We start from the raw sequence: 18,462 nt of genomic DNA, 5'->3' as shown, positions 1-18,462 counted from the left end.
AAAACTTATGGTGCATCACAACTAATCAGTGCTGATGGAGTCACAATGATTAATGATAAGGACATGATCCTAGAGAGATGGGCTGAACGCTTCCATAGTGTTCTCAACAGACCATCATCAATCAATGCTGAGGCCATTGACCATTTACCTCAGGTTGAAGTCAATCCCTCCTTAAACTTCCAACTGAAGAAGAGGTTTTGAGGGCCATTAGACTCTTTTCATGTGGCAAAGCACCTGGTGCTGATTCTAGTTCAGCTGAGATTTACAAGGTAGGGGGACCATTGCTCATACAAAAGCTGACTGAAATATTCCAGGTTATATAGCAAGAGGAGATTATCCCCAGGAGTTCAAGGATGCCTCCATTGTCCATCTCTATAAGGGTAAAGGGAATAGATTGTCCTGCAACAATCACAGGAGGGTCCCTCTCTTAGTCATTGCTGGCAAAATTCTTGCTAGAGTCCTCCTTAATAGGCTGATCCTTCACCTGGAAGCTGGTCATATACCTGAGAGCCAGTGTGGCTTCAGAAAGGGCTGAGGAACAGTCGATATGGTGTTTACTGCCCAGCAACTCCAGGAGAAATGCCAGGAGCAGAACAGAGGTCTGTATACAACGTTTGTGGATCTGACCAAGGTCTTTGACGCTGCTAATCATGAAGGCTTATGGAAAATTATGTCAGAATTTGGTTGCCTGGAGAATTTCATCAATATCGTAAGTCAATTTCATGATAGCATGTTTACCCGGGTTCTGGATAATGGACAAAACTCTCATGCTTTCCCAGTCACCAGTGGAATGAAACAGGGCTGTGTGCTTGCTCCCATGCTTTTCAGCATGATGTTTTCAGCCATGCTGACAAATGCTCTCAATGAGAATGAACACGTCATCAAGGTCAACTACCATACTGATGGTAAGTTCTTCAATTTGAAAAGGCTACAAGCCAAGACCAAGGTGGAGGGAGTGTTGGTGCATGATTTTCTGTTTGCAGATGATCGTGCACTCAGTGCAGTCTCTGAAGCTGAGATGCAACAAAATATAGATCAATTCTCTGCTGCCTGTGCTAATTTTGGACTAATAATTAACACCAAAAAAACACAGGGGCTCCATTAGCCACCATCACACCATCCATATGTGGAACCATCAATTACAACAAATGGAGAAGTTCTGAATGCTATGGATAAGTTCACTTATCTTGGCAGTGTACTTTCCAGGGATGTATACACTGACAATGTTTGGGAGGCTCCAAAGAAAGGTTTGGAAGAGAAGAGGTATTAGACTGACTACCAAACTGAAAGTCTACAGAGATGTTGTGCTGACCTCATTGTTATATGCTTGTGAAACATGGACAGTCTACCAGCGCCATGCCAGGAAACTGAATCGCTTCCACTTGAACTGTCTTAGGAAGACATGATCACCTGGAAAGAGGATCACCTGGCATGATAAGGTACCAGACACTGAAGTCCTTGCTCAAGCTGAACTGCCAAGCATTCAAACTATGCTTCAGAGAGCGCAACTCTGATGGGCTGGCCACGTTGTTCGAATGCAAAATGTACGATCGCCAAAAAAACCATTTTATGGAGAACTTGCATGGGGCAAGCGATCACATAGTGGCCAGAAGAAATGACACAAGGACACTCTCAAGGTCTCTCTCAAGAACTTTGGATTTGACTGTGCAACATGGGAGACACTGGCACAGGACTGTTCAGCATGGCATCCACGTAAGAAAAGGTGCTGTGCTCTTCGAGCAAAGCAGAATTGAGACAGCACAAAGTAAACGCAGGATGTGCAAATTTAGGATATCCACCCCAAATATTCAAATGGACTATCTGTGCCCAACCTGTGGTACAGCATTCCGAGCTCGTATTGGTCTGATCAGCCACAGTTGGACACACTGAAATTTCACCTTACAATGGTGATGTCATTTTGGTCCTCTTCGAAGCCGAAGGACAACAACCAACCAATCAAGATAAGGACAAAATGGGTGAATGATTTGGATATAAAGCAAATTAGAAGAGCAAGGATTAGTCTACCTGTCACATCTATGAATAAAGGAAGAATTTACGACCAGACAAGAGAAAGAGAACATTATGGGATAAAAAATGAATAATTTTGATTACATTAAATTAAAAAGGTTTTGCACAAACAAAATGAATGATGTCAAGATTAGAAGAAAAGTACAGCACTGGGGAAAAAATTTCACAGCCAATGTCTCTGATAAAGGCCTCATTTCTCAAATATATGGAAAACTAAATCAAATTTATAAGAATACAAATCATTCCCCAACTGAGGAATGCTCAGAGGATACGAAGAGGCAGTTCTCAGATGAAGAAATCAAAGCTATTGATAGTCACATGAAAAAAATGCTCTAAATCATTACTGATTAGAAATGCAAACAGTACTGAGGTACTATCTTGCATCTGTCAGACTGGCTGATAAATTCTGTCAATATGACAGAAAAGGAAAATGACAAATTTTGGAGGGGATATGGGAAAATTGGCACAATTTGGGGACAATTACCTGAAGGCTTTACAACCTGAATCAAAAAACCCCCAAATGTCTAGGAGCCCTAGACTGACAGAGAGCCTAAAACACCAGATAGGACCCAAGGCTTTCTCTCACAAGGAAGAGGGAAGACAGGCATCTTTTATCAATGCCCTCACAGAGAGTGCTTCTAGCACACTGGCATGTGGAACCAAAATGAGAAGATTCCTCAATTCTATGACCCCCAAGAAAAACCAATTCTCATGACTTCCATCCCTTTCTGCATTTTTTCAGGGGACTGAAAAATGCAGTCAGTTTTGTTTTGTGGTCAGTTTTCTCTGGACATAAAGGCATTAACAGTAGGAGTCCATGACAGAATAGTCAACAGACTTACAAATACACCAAATTCCTTAGCCTGATCCTCTGCCTTGGAAAGGAGGGGGGTGGGTCTGGCATTTCCTACATCAATGCTGTTGACCCTTCCCCACAACCAGACACAGGGAGACATTTAGAAAGCAGATTTGGAGATTATACTTTTCCAAGAGATGGTGCTAAGCAATGAGAAAAGCAGACTGATACCAGCATGGTGGTGGCCAAGGCTAGACACCACCCCTTCCCCACTCCCCCAAAGCCAGCTCTTCTAGAACCCTCCATGCCTGGAATGCTCCACCACCCCCTCCTCCACGAGGCCTCTCCTGGTCCCCTTGCTTGGTAGTCCACCCCCTTTATCCATCCAGTATGTAATGATTGGTAGCTGGTGTGTACCCCATGAGGGCAGGGCCTGCTTTGTTTTTTCTCCGTAGCCCTTGTGCCTGGCCAACTCCAAGTCGATCATCTCGACTTATCAACCAGTCAGACTGATTGGAGAGTCCAGCATTTGGTGTCAGGCAGTAAGGGACCTCCAGTGAAAACACTGGATTCCTGGTCAGAAAAGTGACCACAAGGACTTTCCTGCCAAGGACAGAGGAGCCAATGCTGTCCATGCAGAAAGGCAAGAGAGGGGAGCAAGTTAGTGCAGCTGAAGCACTGAGGCCTGCCAAGAGGGATTACATAGCATACACCAGTCGGGACTCACTCTGTTTACCTTCTTTGGGAGCAGGGATTTTGGAGAGGGTTGATCGGCGCTTTTGTTTCTAGGGAGAAAAAAAACACAAAGAGGACATCAAGGCATTGGTCATTCTCTGCTTGGCTCCTTGCCCTGTCCTGCCCTGAGGGTGACGTACCTGGACAGTGACATTCTCCTGCAGAGGCAGGTTGTCCTTTGAGTGGACAGGAAGAGGAGACAGTTGCAGAAGTTCTGGGTTGATGGCTGCCACATCCTCAAAGTCAATCTGCAAGGAGCAAGCAAAGGGTTCAGTGGGACAAAGCCATCTACTCAGCTCCCATCCAGGCTGGAAGCCCAAGCTGACTGGAGATTCCCACCAAGAGCTCATTGTTAAGAGATGCAGGCTGCTACTCTTCATTGAGAGGTTAGAAAAGTGCTTAGGGGGAATTTTCTGAATGGTGGCCCAAGGGCAGACATCTGTTGCTCACAAAAAACATGACTGGATGGATGGGTGGAATGAAGGTGAAGTCCGGCAGCTGGCTAGCTGACTAAGGCCACACAGTTCCCCCAGAATGCCAGCAGCCCTCCTGGAAGATAACTGGTCAGCACTTCTCCTCCTGGGGGTTCCCTGGGCAATGATGCAGGCCCTGTTAGCAGCAATTTGGCCTTCTCAGCTGGCACAAAGTGTCCCAAGTGAGCCAGCCCCGTAAGCTTTAAGGTTCAATTCAACACTTCCAGTAGCAGCACCCTCCCAACACTGGAGGGTTGGGCTGTCCTTGTACAACACCAGACCTCTCTCCACAGTCACCATAGCTCTTCTTTCTGCTGCTATCTGCAGCGAGGTCACAATCCCTGGCCCTGGGAGGCCCCTGGCACGTTTGTCTGCATGACGTCATAGGGGGTTCAAAAAAGCTACACTTAGCCTAACTTAAGGAGCAAAAATACAGAACATTTCAAAGTGCAAACAGCCAAATTCTGTCTCGTCCAACATGAAGACTTTCCTTCCCAGACACCAAAGCCTTCCCAGTCCTTCAAGGACAGTCAGTGCCCACAAGGCCTGGTACAGGAGGATGTGCCCATTTGGGGGAGTCAAGGTAAGACACTATCCCAGTCCTTCAAATACTTCCAGGCTGGCTGAGGAATTGCTGCTAAGACCTGTATCTACAATACTACAAGGCCCTAGCTACAAGGGGTATCTGGTGCCTTTTCCCTCCAGTCCCCCCAGCTGCACAGGATGACATAAGGTATAGAATTAATCTCACTGAACAGAAGACAATGCAGGGTTTGGTCAGATCAGGGAGGCCCTTGAATGCCAGGGAAGGGGTTTGAACTGAATTCTTAAAACAAAGAGGAGCTACTGAAGGCCTGTGACCAGAAACACTCTCTTCCAAAATTCCACCTAGTCTTTGCTTCAGACTTCCAGGATGGGGAGCTTGCCTCTAAAGACTCTAAATCACTGAACTGATGCCATCGGTCCTCTTCAAGAACAAAGAACAAAAACCAACAATTACCTCTCCTGAACATCAACTACGGGGTTGCTGAGAACTCCCCTTTGGGCCAGGAGACATTGAGGTCTCCCAGGGAGAAGCTGAGCTCACTAGGAAAACCCCAAAGCAGTCAGCATTCTCAGAGGGAATGAGTGGGGGTAGCCTGCAGTCCTGTTAATCCTAGCTGCTGACACCATCTCCGCCTGCCTCCCTCCCTCCTCCTAAAGATCCTCCCAATCACCAAGCCCCACTGAGGCTTCCTTCAGAGCACCTGCTGCAGCATCATGTGTGACTTCCTTTCTGCTCCCAACTGACACCTCATTCCCAGGGACTGGTGACAGCCCTCCCCTCAGCACTACATGGAGTAAGTACTCTACCCGGCCTGTTCTACATCTTCACCAAACCCTACATGTTATCATCCTGTAGACAGTAAAGACTAGTTGTCTGGCCTGCAGTGCCAGACTTCAAAGGCCCTCTAGGATAAGCTAGTTCCAGCTTACCTTTCCTGCCCCCATCACCAACCACCATCACCTCAGACCCTAGAGCAAAGACTCTTCACTTCTGAAATATGTGGATCCCTTTGGCTTCTCATTTCGTGAAGCCTGGTCCCATTCTCTAAATGTTTTTAAATGCGTTAAAAAAAAAATCGGATCACAAAGGACACCAATAAGAATACTGAAATTTACAACAAGCTACCAGACATTAAGAAACAAACCCATGATCCCCAGGGGAAGAGTCCACACACTAGAAGGTTTCCTGGGCTAGTCCAGTCTCCTCCCTATCCTTTTATGTGGGCCGTACTTATCTAACCCTTCCTCCAGGTTTTTGATGATAACTGGTAGGTTTTCAATTCCTTTATACTTAATGTAACCAAGATCATCATCCTTCTCTTTAACCAGAGAATTAAAACCCATCACATCTCTGAGCAAAGGGGAAGCACACACACAAGTACACAGGAGTGCATGTGGCATGCACTCACCTGTTGATGCATCTGGTCCAATGTTGGTACCTGAATGAGAAATCCCCATTCCATCTCTGATGGGTGACAGTCCTACCCAGCCTCTCTTGTCAGACTCTCCCTGGCAGCCACTACAGCTCCTCCTCTGAAGCCAGTGCTGGGTCTCCAGCAAACTCCTTTTGTCACAGTAAGGTAACTTCCACTCCACCTCCCCAGTTCCTACAGTGCTGTCCAGCCTGAAACCTTACATACTCCCTTCTCTGGTTCATGTGTCCCTAGCCAGGACAAATGCCCAGGTATATTAGCCAGCAGAGATCCGGCCCTTAAGGAGATGAGTGTAGTATGGACCTGGCCCTGGTTGTTATACAAAACATGCAGGTAAAATGTTTGACAACTTGAATGGAGGCTCAGGCTCTAGCACAGATTCCTTCTTATGGCCCATGGGGGATCCCTGTTGTCTGTATAGCATGTGGAGGTAGGGGATGAAACGGAGGAAGGGCCTCTCCATGAACAAGTCAGCACTGCCCCAACTCACCTCTTTGCCTTTAGTAGAGCCACCTTCTGCCCATTCCACTGACACAGAGGACCTCTCCAGATTTACTGTCATGACATTGGCACTATGAATCAGGCCTAAAGAGGAAAGGGAGATGTGAGTGTAAGGATCAAAGGAATCTATGCCATCCTCTGCAGGGTTCCAAGGCCAGCCAGCACTCCCCACCCCTTTGAAGATCATATCAAGAAAAAGGAAGTGAGAATGGGAGGGAGGCCAAGTGAAGCTCAGTGTTCTTTTTCTTCTCAGGGCACAAAGTTGTAGCTAGAGGGCCTTTGGACAATGCTACAAAGCCCTCAAAGAGAGCAACCTGTTAAAGGGTAAGGCGTCTCTACCATCAACAGAGTTCCAGCCCCAGAGCTTCCTTGTCTCCTTCCCCTCCCCATTTTCATAACCCTCCCTGGCCCATCTCAATGGTTCAACATTTATTAAGCATTATTAAGCTGTAAAGCACTACGGGGAATCCAAGAACACCCTTCAGGAGCTTATGAAAGATGTAGCAGTGGGTCCATGACCCATGTGCCATGCCAGCTGGCACGCTAACCCTCCAGCCACCCATAGACAGTGTGGTCACACTGTTGGTCACAATGGGCCCAGGCAAGCTAGGGGATGGGTCCCTGCCTCTTGACACTACAGGTGAGAGAGCCCTCCAGGCTGTTCCTGGAAGCAGCCCTTTTAAGAAGGGGCCAAGCAAAGTCCTTCCCTTTGAGCGGGCCCTGCCGTCAGCAAGGCCAGCCTTCAGCAGATGTGGAAGCCCAGGCTGGGCACAAGGCACGATCTCACAGTCTGGGACCTCCTCCCCTGCCTCTGTCGGGTCAGACTGGCACCACTGGCCTGAGCCCTTAGAGGGGAGACCCAGACCTCAGGGCAAGGGGTCCCCCATCCATGCCAGCTTGAATGCCTGCCCCCAAGTCCACCGGAAGGGGTCTGAGCCCCGCCCACGGCCGCCACCTCCTAATCCAAAGTAGCCCCACACTGGCAGCCCCGAGCCCGCCGGCCCACCAGCCTATGCCTCGCCCCTCCCACAAGGCCCCGCCCCCGCTCCGGCCCCTGCCCCCTCACCGTTGCTTCTCTGGATCTTGATGGCTAGGCCCGGGAGCAGGCGGGCAAGCAGAGTAGCGTCCATGGCGAGCCAGTCGGGCAAGACGAGTCGGGCAGCAAGGGGCGTTCGGGGGACAGGACAGGCTTCCAAGCGGCTGCGGCGGCGACGACAGCAGTAAGGTTGGCCGCCTTCGCGTTCAAGTCCAGCCTGTACCAACCGCCGCCGTTTAAATGCCGCGCGCCTGCGTCCTACGTCCTGCGTCCTGCGTCTACGTGTGCCTCCGCACTTCCGCCCCTTGTCGTGGCGCGCGGCACCTTCTGGGAAATGTAGTTCCCGTCTGCCCCAAGCGGTCTCTGGGCTTCCCACCACCCCGTGGGGACAACAATGCGCCTGCGCGGCCCCGCCTCTTTCCCTACCCATTGGACCCACTGGGGTTGAGAGTTCGAGACCCAGATCTTCAGGTTCTTAAAGCTTTTCTGTCAACGAGGGGAATGAAGAAGAGTAGGTGTACCACCGAGCGCTGGGCCCTAGGGAGAGGCCAGGGTTTCCTGGAGGAGGCAGCAGTTGACTTCCGCCCTCTAGACACAGGCCGTGATGTCACAGCCATCTGGTAGCCGCTCCAGCCCAGCGACCGCCTCTGGAGGGAGGGGCCAGACCAAGGCTGGCCTGCCGGTTGGAGCTCGCTTGCAAATAAATAAATACCCGATTATGTTAATAAAAGGCAGGACCGTTAGCTGTGCATTGGTGACATCAGCGGGGGACGCGGCTCTGGGAATGGGGTGTAATCCATAAGCGCTTATTAAGCACCCACTGTATGCCAGGCACTGTGCTAAGATTTGGCATCTTCAGTCCTCCGGGACACGTGCTCGCCAGAACGGTGCGTAGCTGCAGCGCCGCCTGATGGACAAACGGTGGTACTGCTCGTGTCTGGAAACGCTTTAAAAACACTTGGTAATGTCAATTTCTCTTTACATCCGCTACATTTCTCCCAATGTTCCTCCTCCCCCCGCCCGTGGAGCCCTCCCGCTTAACGAACTAGTTTTGAGGGGGAATGGAGGAGGGGAACCCAAGGAAAACAAAATAAGGGAAAGGTCCCTAAGCTGTGGCTGCCCCAGCCTGGAAAGGGATGCTTAGGGGGGCAGTGGACGGGCCCTCCTGGGAGGGCTTCAGGCAGAGAGGCTGGATACCCACTTGTCCCAAATGCTAGAGGAGGGTGAAATTCGATAAGCATGCAGGTCCCATCCAGCTGTCAATGTGTCCTCTAGTGAAACTGGACTCTGGGTAGTGTGAAAGACAGCAAAAGTTGTTTCCACAATAAATTATTGTTAATGGATGAAGTCATTGAGAATAAGTTAGATAATAAGAAGGCCAGCAGACTGCAGGTGGACTCAACCAATCAAAAGACAGACAGTGGCCTTCAGAAAATTACAGTTTTTGATAAAGGAACCAAATCTACATCTAGCTGGAAGTAGCCAAGAAAAATGACTTAGAATTACCTGGACAAGGCTCTGCTTCACTGCTTAATGAACTTCATGCATATATGCAGACATACCCCGCATAAAATTGTCTCTTCATTTTCTGATCATGGGTCCTATATTAAAGCATGTCTGGGAGGGGGAATCCCACTATGAGGGGTTATGTAATGGGAATGTAGAGAAGGTGGGGACCTAACAGAGGATGAACCAGTCTACCTACTGGTGGGAGGATCCATCTTGAACTAAAGGTATATAACTCATCTCCCTTCTGTAGTCAGTGCTCCCTCCTCCAGAAAAGAGGGTGGAGTCCCGCTTTGGCCAAAGTGTTCAATTCCTCTGAACTCTGCTGCAAAAAAATTTCCTTGATACCTCATTAGTGTCAAGTATGTTTCTAACAGTAGTTTCTGCCCACTGCTCCTGGTTCTGCCCTTTGGGGCCAAGAAGAACAAGGCTGATCCCTCCTTAATGGGACAGCCCACCTAGTACAGCTCTCATGTCCTGTCCCCCACCCTCACCCCCAGACTTCTTTTCTCCTTGATAAATAACCCCAGTTCCTTCAACTGACCCTTGTATGCGACCTTTCCCCCTCCTCTGGACATTTTTCCAGTTTCTCAATGTTCTTCCTGAAACATGGTGCCCAGCCCCAACCACAGTGCTCCAGATGAGGTGTGACCAGGGCAGATGATAGAAAGATGCCCATCTCTTGACTCCTGGGATGGAGCCTCTACCTTCCTTACTGCAGCCCATGATCTTAATATCTTTCCTGGCTGGTCCTTTGTCTGATGGCTCTGGAGGAGAAGTGAGGCTGGTGACCTGCACAGCCCTCCCTCACTCAAAACAAAGTCAAGTGCAAGTCATGTCATCATTTCTCTGATGTTGTGGTCTTCTTTGGCAACGAAGGATGAACACAATCAAAAATCCTGGTGGAGGTGACGCCCCTTTCTCGGGAGAATGGAATAAACGCTTTTTGTTCTTACCTCGAGACGCCTCTTTATTTTATGAATTTTTGGGTAAGGGTCTTGTACCCCACACACCTCCTTCTTGACTTTGTATCTTTTGTTAGTGTTAGGTTTTGTATCCTTCTGCATAGGATGTTGCCCTGAGCTTCCCTTCTCTTACGTCCTACTGCTTGAGGTTGGGGGGCCTGTACATTTTCAGTGTTCCCAAAGTCATGTGATCTGGGAGATGATCTGTTCACTAGTCTCCCAGTCTGGGCTCTGCAGGTTTCTGACCCAGGTTAGGTCTGTCAGCTTGTGTGTGGTTGGAAGTTTCAGCAGCTGTGCCTGGACTCAGCCACTATTGGCCTTCCACAGGTTTAGAGCAACTAAAGTGCCAGCCCCACTTTGGTGTGAGATGCTGCTTTTGGGATCAGAGCCATGAAGGTAATGTTTCCTTCCCCAAACCTATTCCTTTCTCAGTATACAGCTGAGGCCAAGTGCTTGTGACCATTCTAGGTCCACAGCCACCCGTGCTCCTGGCCTGATCCCCTCCCAAGCATCCTCAGACCTTTGCCTGTTCATCTCCTTAAGGCTGCCCTGGGCTAGAAAAATGACTCACTATGACTTTTTGGCTTCTGGTGCATTCTCCTGATCTTTGTTGAGGAGGAGCTGGGGGAGAGTTACTCTCTAATACTTCCTCTCTTCCCGACATCTTGACCAGTTCAGGCCTGATCTTTTCTTTGAACTCTGAAGGGAAGAGCTTGGGCCTTCACCCTAGCTTACTGGGAGCATTCCAGAAGCCTTCCAAGATTCAGTCTGTGAAGGCCGGACCATAAATTATGTGGTAGCTCTTTGCCTAATAGCATCCAAGCTGCTCACCCACATTTTTATGATGAGCAGGTAGGGAAAGAGAAACAATTCTAAACCCAGAGGGCAAGGCTACTAGATCTGTTACCTGTCCAAACTGGCAGATGCTGGTCAATGGAAATACAGACAACCCTCACAAATGCACACATCTTCTGAGAAGGGACACTTTTATTGGACTTGTTCCCATCCCTCAGAGACCCAGAGGTTGGGAGGGGGCTTGGAAGGGCAGCCAAGGCCCCCATGGGAAAGCCTCCCCTCCTCTCATGCCCATAGCTGCTTCTGAGCCTCATTGGCCTCAGTGGCCTCCCCTCCCCCAGGCTGGTGGACAGCCAGCAGGCAGGGAAGAGGGTACAAGGCCAGGTGCAGGGTGGTTTCACTGGAGCTTCATCTGCTTTTCTGCACCCTCAGACATCTCCTCTTTCATGCCATCTTCCTTCCCAGACTTGGGGACTCCAAAGCCCTTCCAGGTAGTCAGGGAGATGTTGGAAGAGTAGATGCCTAGAGCTGGAAGTTGAAGGCAGATGTGAGTCACCAAGCTGTACTCAGCCCACAGAAGCCCCTCCTCCAGTCTCTAGAGCCCAGCTCACCCTCAGGAATGTTGACCTTGTTAGAAGCCAGGATGTCGGCTTGGACGCTGTCCATATTCATGTACAAGTCCTCTGCATTGTTCTAGGAAAAGGGGCTGTTCAAATGAGGCTGCCTTGGGAAGGTGGAGGGGGCACTGTGGGGAAGGGTCTTCGGGGAAGTTCCCACCAAGACTGGGCTGCCCTAGGCCGTGGTAGGAGCCACAGAGGAGTGTGATGGCATTGACCCAGTTGATCACCCAACAGGGGTTCCCTGTAGCACTGAGTGCACAGGCCTAAGAACAGAGAGATGCCTAGCCTTCAACACAGCCTGGCCCCCTGAGGAGGGCACACAAGTGGCTGTGGAAGCAAAGAGCCCACTGGAGGCCTACCAGAGGTTTCTGAGGGTGAGGACCAGGCTTCTGAGTTAGGAGAGGCACCAGCTGAGGCTGAGCCAAGGCCAGGAGGGGCTGGGGGGGCCAGGAAGGAGGAGAGGGGAGGGGAGGAGAGGGGAGATCACCGTGAAAAGCTCAAACAGTTTGTCTCCCATGGCCATGTGCACATGCTCCTCCACTATGGGAAATGTTTGGACAAAGTACTGCAGAGAGTCAAGAGAATAAAGCCAGGAGATGCTGGCCGTAGTCCCAGATGCCCTCTCCCCCTCCCCCACTCCCAGTCCCAGGGCTCCCCCTCCCCTACCTCCAAGGTGAGGCTGGCCAGACGCTGCCCGTTGCTGTGGTCCTGGTTGCCCATGGCATACAACAGGTGACTGACCACCTGCAGGGACAGCAGCTCCTCCGCCACAGCCATGGAGCTTCGAGCTATGACCCTGTGGGAAGGGGCTATGAGTAGAGCAGGCCTAGCCTGGGCCAGGTCAGAGCCAGAGCGCAGGGCCCCAGTCAGGGTGCAGTGGGACATGTGTGGCCCTGGTGCTCCTGCTGCAACCAGCCTAAGGTCAGTCAGTCACTAACATATATTAAGCACCTAGTATGTGCCAGGCATGGGCACAAAGCTTGGGGATACAAAAAAAGGCAAAAGACAGTCCCTGTTGCCCCCAAGGAGCTCATGGTCTAATGGTGAAGATAATCCAAATACAGTCCTGGACAACCAAGCTACTGACAGGACAAATAGAGATAATCTCAGACAAAAGGCACTGGAATTAAGAGAGACTAGGAAAGACTTTCTGAGGAAGGTGGGAATTTGGCTGGGACTTGAAGGAAACTAAGAGGTAGAGATGAGAAAGGAGGACATGCCAGGCAGGGGGCACAGCTTGAGAAAACATCCAGAGTCAGGAAGTGGAGTTTGTGGAGGACTTGAGTTCAAATCTGGCCTCAGACACTTACTACCTGTGTGACTCTGGACAAGTCACCTAACCCTGATTGCCTCAAAAACAAAAAAAAAGTCAGGAAATGGAATTCATTGTTCAAGGAGTAGCCAGGAGGCCAGTGACACTAGATCACAGAGTATAGGTTGGGGAGTGAAATGTAGAAAACCTGGAAAGACAGGAAGGGGGCAGGTTATAAATGGCTTTGAAGTCAAATTTAGGATTTTATATTGATCCTGGAGCTGATTGAATGGGGGGTGGGGTTGCTGACACAGTGAGGGGGAGACTAGGGGCAGGGAGAACCCCCCCCCCAAGGGGCTGTTGTATGAGGAGTATTGGATCTTATCGGTGTCAGAGAAGAGTAAGGGCCCAATATGAGAGATGTCATGAAAGTCAAATTGATAAGACTGGGCCAGTCACTGAATATGGAGATGAGGGATGGGCAGCGTCACCAGGAGGTATCCTGTATACTAAGGCAGGGCAGGAGAATTAGAATCCAAAGAAGTGAAATCACCTCCCCAAGTGATTCGGAGGAGGAATTTTGTAGTCCTGAAATGGAAAGGCCTGCCCTGGAAATATAGAGGGGAAAGAGCCATGTGGCTCTTGTGGAGTGGGCAGCATTGCCTGTCCTATTTTTCCAGGCAATCTCATACAATTCTACACACTCTGTGTTCCCCAAACAAATCCTCTACTTTACTACCTCGGTGCATTTGCTCAGGCTGTTGCCTATCCCTGGTCTTTCCTCACTGCCTTCCTTCACCTGATAAGGAACGAGAATTCCATCTACTCTTCCATGATGCTTATGAGCAGCTACATGGAGACTGTCAGAGGAACAGGGATTTTTAGCCTGGAGAAGAGACTTGGGGGCTGGGAAGGGACCTGAGACCTGTCCTTTAGGATATGGAGATTGTAGAACCAGGAGGATTGTGGAGAAAGTACAGGGAGGATGACTGAATCTACATGTTGGGAAATCTTTTTTTTTTTTTAAATAATTCTATTTGCTTTTAACATTTCCAAGGCAGCTATCAACTTCTTAAATTACCCAGGTGAAAAAAACACCCTCTGGCTTTCACAGAAGATTCAAAATATTTCATATCAGAATATGGATAAGCATTAGCAGTACATGTTGGGAAATCTTTATTGCAAATGAAAGCAAACTTAGAGAGCATTGGGTCCCCTATCCTGCTCAGAATTCTTTAAAGAGAGACCCATTTGTGGGGCAGGCCAAGCTGGAGGCTGCCCTTTGGCCCCAGCCCCCCACCATGGTCATTATTAGGACATCTATTTTATGGGCCTTGCTGTTCCTGGAGCCATCCCCACCCCCACTCCACCAACCTAGAAGGAAGGATATGTAAGATAAGCATCCAATTTTACAGGGGCAGAAACAGAGACTCTCTGAGGGGATGGGACTTTCCCAAAGCCACTGAGCTAGTTGGTGCTAATGCTGCTTTCAAAACTAGTTTCATGACTCCTAGCCCTGGTTCTTCCACTCTGGTCTGTGACACAGCTCAGGGATCCAAGGTTTTTGGCAGTTATGGGCAAAGAGGTGGTCAGGGCCCCTGAGGCAGGCCCAGAATGGGAGTAGAGATAAGGCTGAAGCAAAGCTTGAACCATTTCCCTCCTCCCCCTTCTTGATGCCTTCCTCCTTACATGAGGAGCTGATGTTTGGAGAGAAGGTGTTTTAACTCCAAGGACATTGGGGGGCAGTGTTGAAGGAGGCTTACTTACCCGATGGACTTGGCAGCTGCAGCTTGCTGCAGAAACACAGGCAGGTGGCCAGAGACCTGAAATACTGTTGGATCTGCAGGAGGAAGGAAGGGAGGGCAGGGATGGGCCCTGGGTAAGTGGACAAATCCTGTTGGGGGCTGCCCAGGAGGCCTGGCTCACCTTCTAAGATCTTGGGCTGAAGCTTGGTGGTGTCTTTGGCAGAGGGTTTTAGGAGCGAAACCAGGCCTTTAAGAAGAGCCCTCCGGACATCAGTTTTGATGAGGTCTTTGATCAGTTCGATGGCTGCATGGGGAGGGGCACAGGAAAGGAAGCATCTCAAAACTCTGATCCCAAAGGTGAAACCCCCCACTTGGCCCCTGTGTCACTGGGCACAGTAGGGGTCCACCACTCACCAGGCTTCCCCAAGCCCAGAGAACTTTCCCTGAACTGGTCCAGCTACTTGACTCTTCTTATCTCATGGCAACCAAGTGCAGTCCAGGAAAACAAAGGGGGCATCTGGGCCCATCATTCCCTTTGGCTTTTTGTCTACAATTAATCTAGCTCTTCTGGAAGGAATCTGGGAATGCTGGTGAGTTACAAGCTGGGTAGAAGCCAGCAGCAATATAACATCAAGAACCCTAGGCCTGTCATCATTAAGGAATGGGGAGGTGTCTGGCTTCTGTCCAGGTCACCCCTTCTCTAGAGGACCAGGGTCAGTTCTGATCACCAAGATTTCAGAAGGACATGGATGAGTTGGGAGGTGGCAGCCAGAGTAGTGAAGGACCTAGAGTCTGTAGCATAGGAGGATCCGCTGAAGGAATAGGGCATGTTTAACTGAGAGGAGAGAAGACTTAGGGGAACACAACTGCTGTCTTCAATATGTCAGTCAACAAGCATTTATTAAATACTTACTATGTGCCAAGCACAAGCTCATAAGCACAAAGAAAGTCCCTGTCTTCAAAGAGATTCCATTCTAACTGGAAGACAACACTGGAAGCTGAAAAGGGGGTGGGGGTAGAGTGGTAGAGTGGGGTAATAAGGTGTCCAGCTGGGAGCAGACAGGAACACTGCATAGGAGTATAGCCAGTTAGAAAATGAAGAGATGGTCACCCTGAGTGTTCTACTTAAATAGAGCTTCTGGGAAGAGCCATCCAATCAGAGGGTGGGGCACCTCAAGTCGACCAATCATGGGGAGGAGGCATGAGTTTATGCTGCCAGCCTTGGAGAGGGGTAGGGTTTCACATCTCGCCACTCTGAACCAGCAGTGGGGGGAGGGAAGGGGTGGTTGACATAAAGAACTGTCCCAGAGGGGATGAGCTCCCCTTCCTTAGAGCCCTTCTTAATCACCACTTCTTAGAGTGGTGATTCTCTTGTGAATGGGTTGGACTTCGACCTTCTGTTAGTCTCTGGTCCTGTGTCAGCCCCAAGCTGTGGCTTAGGTCTGGGTGTCCCCTTGCTTGTATTCTGAATCATTAGGCACCGGAAGTGTAGAATGGAATGGTCTTAAGACTGACAGAAAATGCTTGGATGTCCTACCTCCATTTGACAGAGTTTTATTTTTCTTAGCAAAGATGTTTTCTAGTGACATAGTAAACCCAACACCTGTAAAACATTCCCCCTATGAACCTGAGGCTCCTTCCAAAATATACTCAAGAAGGAGATAAGTATTATTAAGCACCTGCTATGTGCCCAGCCCTTTACAAGTGTTAGCTCAATTTGATTCTCACAACAATCCTGGGAGGTAAGTACCGACATTTTACACTTGAGAAAACTGAGACTTACCCAAGGTCACACAGTTAGTAAGTGTCTAAGACCAGACTTGAATTCAGGTCTTCCTGACTCTAGGTCCAGCAGTCTATCTACTGTACCACCTAGCTGCCCACTCAGGATCCAAAGGAAAAGTGAACTCAAATTTGAATTTCAATGGTTGTGAGGTTGTTATGTTCATCCTTCGTTGCTGAAGAACACCATGCCATTAGAGAAATGACAACATGACTTGCATTTGACTTTGTTTGGAGGGAGGGAGGGCTGTGCAAGGTCACCAGCCTCACCTCCTCCAGAGCCATCTGAATCCAGTGACCAGATATTCATCAGGATGACTGGAGATGGCCCAGGATGCACTGGGAGACCCTGGCTGAAAGACCTGTATACCCTCACTATCTTCCTGTAGTGTTCACATCGCTCTCCTTGGGCCTAGTCTCCAGTTGAGCTCCCAGTGTCTGCTTCTTTCCATTACCCAGCTCTATTCTCTGCGCTCTGGGGCTCATGCTCCTTGAAGATGCTTCCTTTCCCAGGTGACTCCCTTTGTATCTCTTTCTATCTGGAGTTTTGTGTTTGTTCCCTGCTAGATGCAGTGTCTCTGACTGGTCTACCAGGTCACTTTCAAAGTTACAAGGCCTCTGTAGGGGGGTTGAAAAGACAGAAGGAAATTGCTGCAAAGCAGCTCCAAGCTTGTCATGTCTTTGAATCTCTAATTCTGAAGGAATTCATTTGGCTATTAAAGCCCGTAGAGGGTCTTTTCCCCTTCTTGATTCAGTCAGAGAGGTTTGAAGTTCATAAAGACATGGTGAAGCTTTCCAGGCATTCTAAGACCTCATTAGCATTCTCTAACAACACTCTTTACTTTCAGTGGCTCCATCTATGAAAGTATCTCTTCTTTAAGTCTGGAAATATTAGGACCACAAATACCTAGGTGAAGGGAGCTGAAGGTCCTGGGCAGTTAATTACTTGCATGATCCCAGACAGAAGCAATTCTTGAGCACAAAGGGGAGCTAGCTGTCTTATCCCCTCCTCCACCACCACCACCAACTGCTCAACATCCCACTCATTGCTGGGTTTACTCTTTCTGACAAGATGCCAGGAGATCATGTGAGTGGCACTAGCCCAAAACTGGGGTGGGGGAGAGTTTTCTGGAATCAGTCATAGAAGTACCAAGCAAGCCATTGGTCAGGCACTGGATACCGTGGGGAGCTCTTGTGGGCATGGGTAGACCACATTCCTTCTCCCTCTGATGTTAGTGCCTTCCCCCTGAAATTATCTCCTGTATGTTTTGCATTTGTAACTAGCCCATTACATGTTGTCTCTGTTACTACTTGAGGAAAGGGGCTGCTTTGGGGGAAGCTAAGTGGCCCAGTGGATAGAATCTGGGAGTTAGAATCATACTAACTGTGAACACACAGCTGGTGGTGTGTGGGTTGGTAGTTCCCACCCTTGTGCACGCTTCTGGAATGAAACAGTTTGAACTTTGAGTGACACCTGGTGGCTTACACAGATGTAGCATCCTGGAATTTGAGAATTGGAAGCGGCTTCAACCATATCTGGTTCAACCCATATCCAAAAGGAAACCTCACTATTAATACTGGATAAGTAGTAGTGATCTGACTTCTGCTTGAAGATCTTTCAGGAGAGGGAACCCATTTCCCCTTGAGGCAGCCCCACCCACTTTGGGATAGTTCTGTCCTTAGGAAGTGTTTTCTGAATCCAGACCTAACTTTATGTTTTTAAATTTTTTGAGGCCTGTTTTCATGTCCCCTAATAAGTCTTTTCTTTTCCAGGAAAAATATGCCCAGTGCCTTCAACCAATCCTCATATGACATAGTCTCAGGGCTCTTTACCCTCCTGGCTTCCTCCTTTGAACACTCTCCAGCTTGTAATACCTTAGATTTAGGTCCTTCAAAAAACAATCTTGTACACAGTAATAGCAACACTGTGTGCGGATCAGCTATGATAGACTTAGCTCTTCTCAGCAATTCTATGACCTAAGACAATTCCAAAAGACTCAGGATGGAAAATGCCACCTGCATCCAGAGAAAGAGTCTGAATGCAGATCGAAGCAGATTATTTTCTCTTTTTTTCTTTTTTAAGGTTTTTCCCTTTTGTTCTGATTCTTCTTTCACAACATGACTAATGTAGAAATATGTATAATATGATTGTAAAAAAGAAAGAGATACAAGCTATTAAAAACAAAACAACCAAGGTCATTTCCCAGTATGGTTCCCCTTTTCATCTTCCCTTATACCAAAAAAAGAAC

The 18,462-nt window shown here is 48.8% G+C and overlaps 2 protein-coding genes across 10 annotated transcripts in view; both read right to left on the bottom strand.

The window, feature by feature from the left end:
* KIF2C (kinesin family member 2C) overlaps positions 1–8,846 on the bottom strand; it is a 35,440-nt gene extending 26,594 nt beyond the window's left edge. Inside the window, exons 1-5 of one of the 7 annotated variants that reach the window (XM_072649205.1) lie at positions 8,750–8,846; positions 7,579–8,494; positions 6,502–6,596; positions 3,700–3,807; positions 3,552–3,609 (exon numbers count right to left, since the gene is read on the bottom strand). In XM_072649205.1, the coding sequence (XP_072505306.1) occupies positions 3,552–3,609; positions 3,700–3,807; positions 6,502–6,596; positions 7,579–7,978 (661 nt within the window). In that variant the 5' untranslated portion in view covers positions 7,979–8,494; positions 8,750–8,846. Of the gene's footprint in view, positions 1–3,551; positions 3,610–3,699; positions 3,808–3,898; positions 4,366–6,501; positions 6,597–7,377; positions 7,440–7,578 lie in introns of those variants that run through there. The other 6 variants (XM_072649206.1, XM_072649207.1, XM_072649208.1 and 3 more) reach the window with 6 other exon arrangements.
* A 2,142-nt stretch (positions 8,847–10,988) lies between these two features.
* ARMH1 (armadillo like helical domain containing 1) overlaps positions 10,989–18,462 on the bottom strand; it is a 48,579-nt gene continuing 41,105 nt past the window's right edge. For 2 of the 3 annotated variants that reach the window (XM_072649197.1, XM_072649198.1), the window contains 5 exons: positions 14,613–14,735; positions 14,454–14,526; positions 12,101–12,230; positions 11,426–11,507; positions 10,989–11,342 (listed from right to left, as the gene is read on the bottom strand). In XM_072649197.1, the coding sequence (XP_072505298.1) occupies positions 11,212–11,342; positions 11,426–11,507; positions 12,101–12,230; positions 14,454–14,526; positions 14,613–14,735 (539 nt within the window). In that variant the 3' untranslated portion in view covers positions 10,989–11,211. Of the gene's footprint in view, positions 11,343–11,425; positions 11,508–11,921; positions 12,000–12,100; positions 12,231–14,453; positions 14,527–14,612; positions 14,736–18,462 lie in introns of all 3 variants that reach the window. The other variant, XM_072649196.1, reaches the window with a different exon arrangement.

This window comes from Notamacropus eugenii, chromosome 2, assembly GCF_028372415.1.
Source record: "Notamacropus eugenii isolate mMacEug1 chromosome 2, mMacEug1.pri_v2, whole genome shotgun sequence".
In the NCBI taxonomy this organism is placed as follows: Eukaryota; Metazoa; Chordata; class Mammalia; order Diprotodontia; family Macropodidae; genus Notamacropus; species Notamacropus eugenii.
The sequence above is the reverse complement of the archived record's forward strand: the minus strand, read 5'-3'. Positions and strand labels throughout refer to the sequence as shown.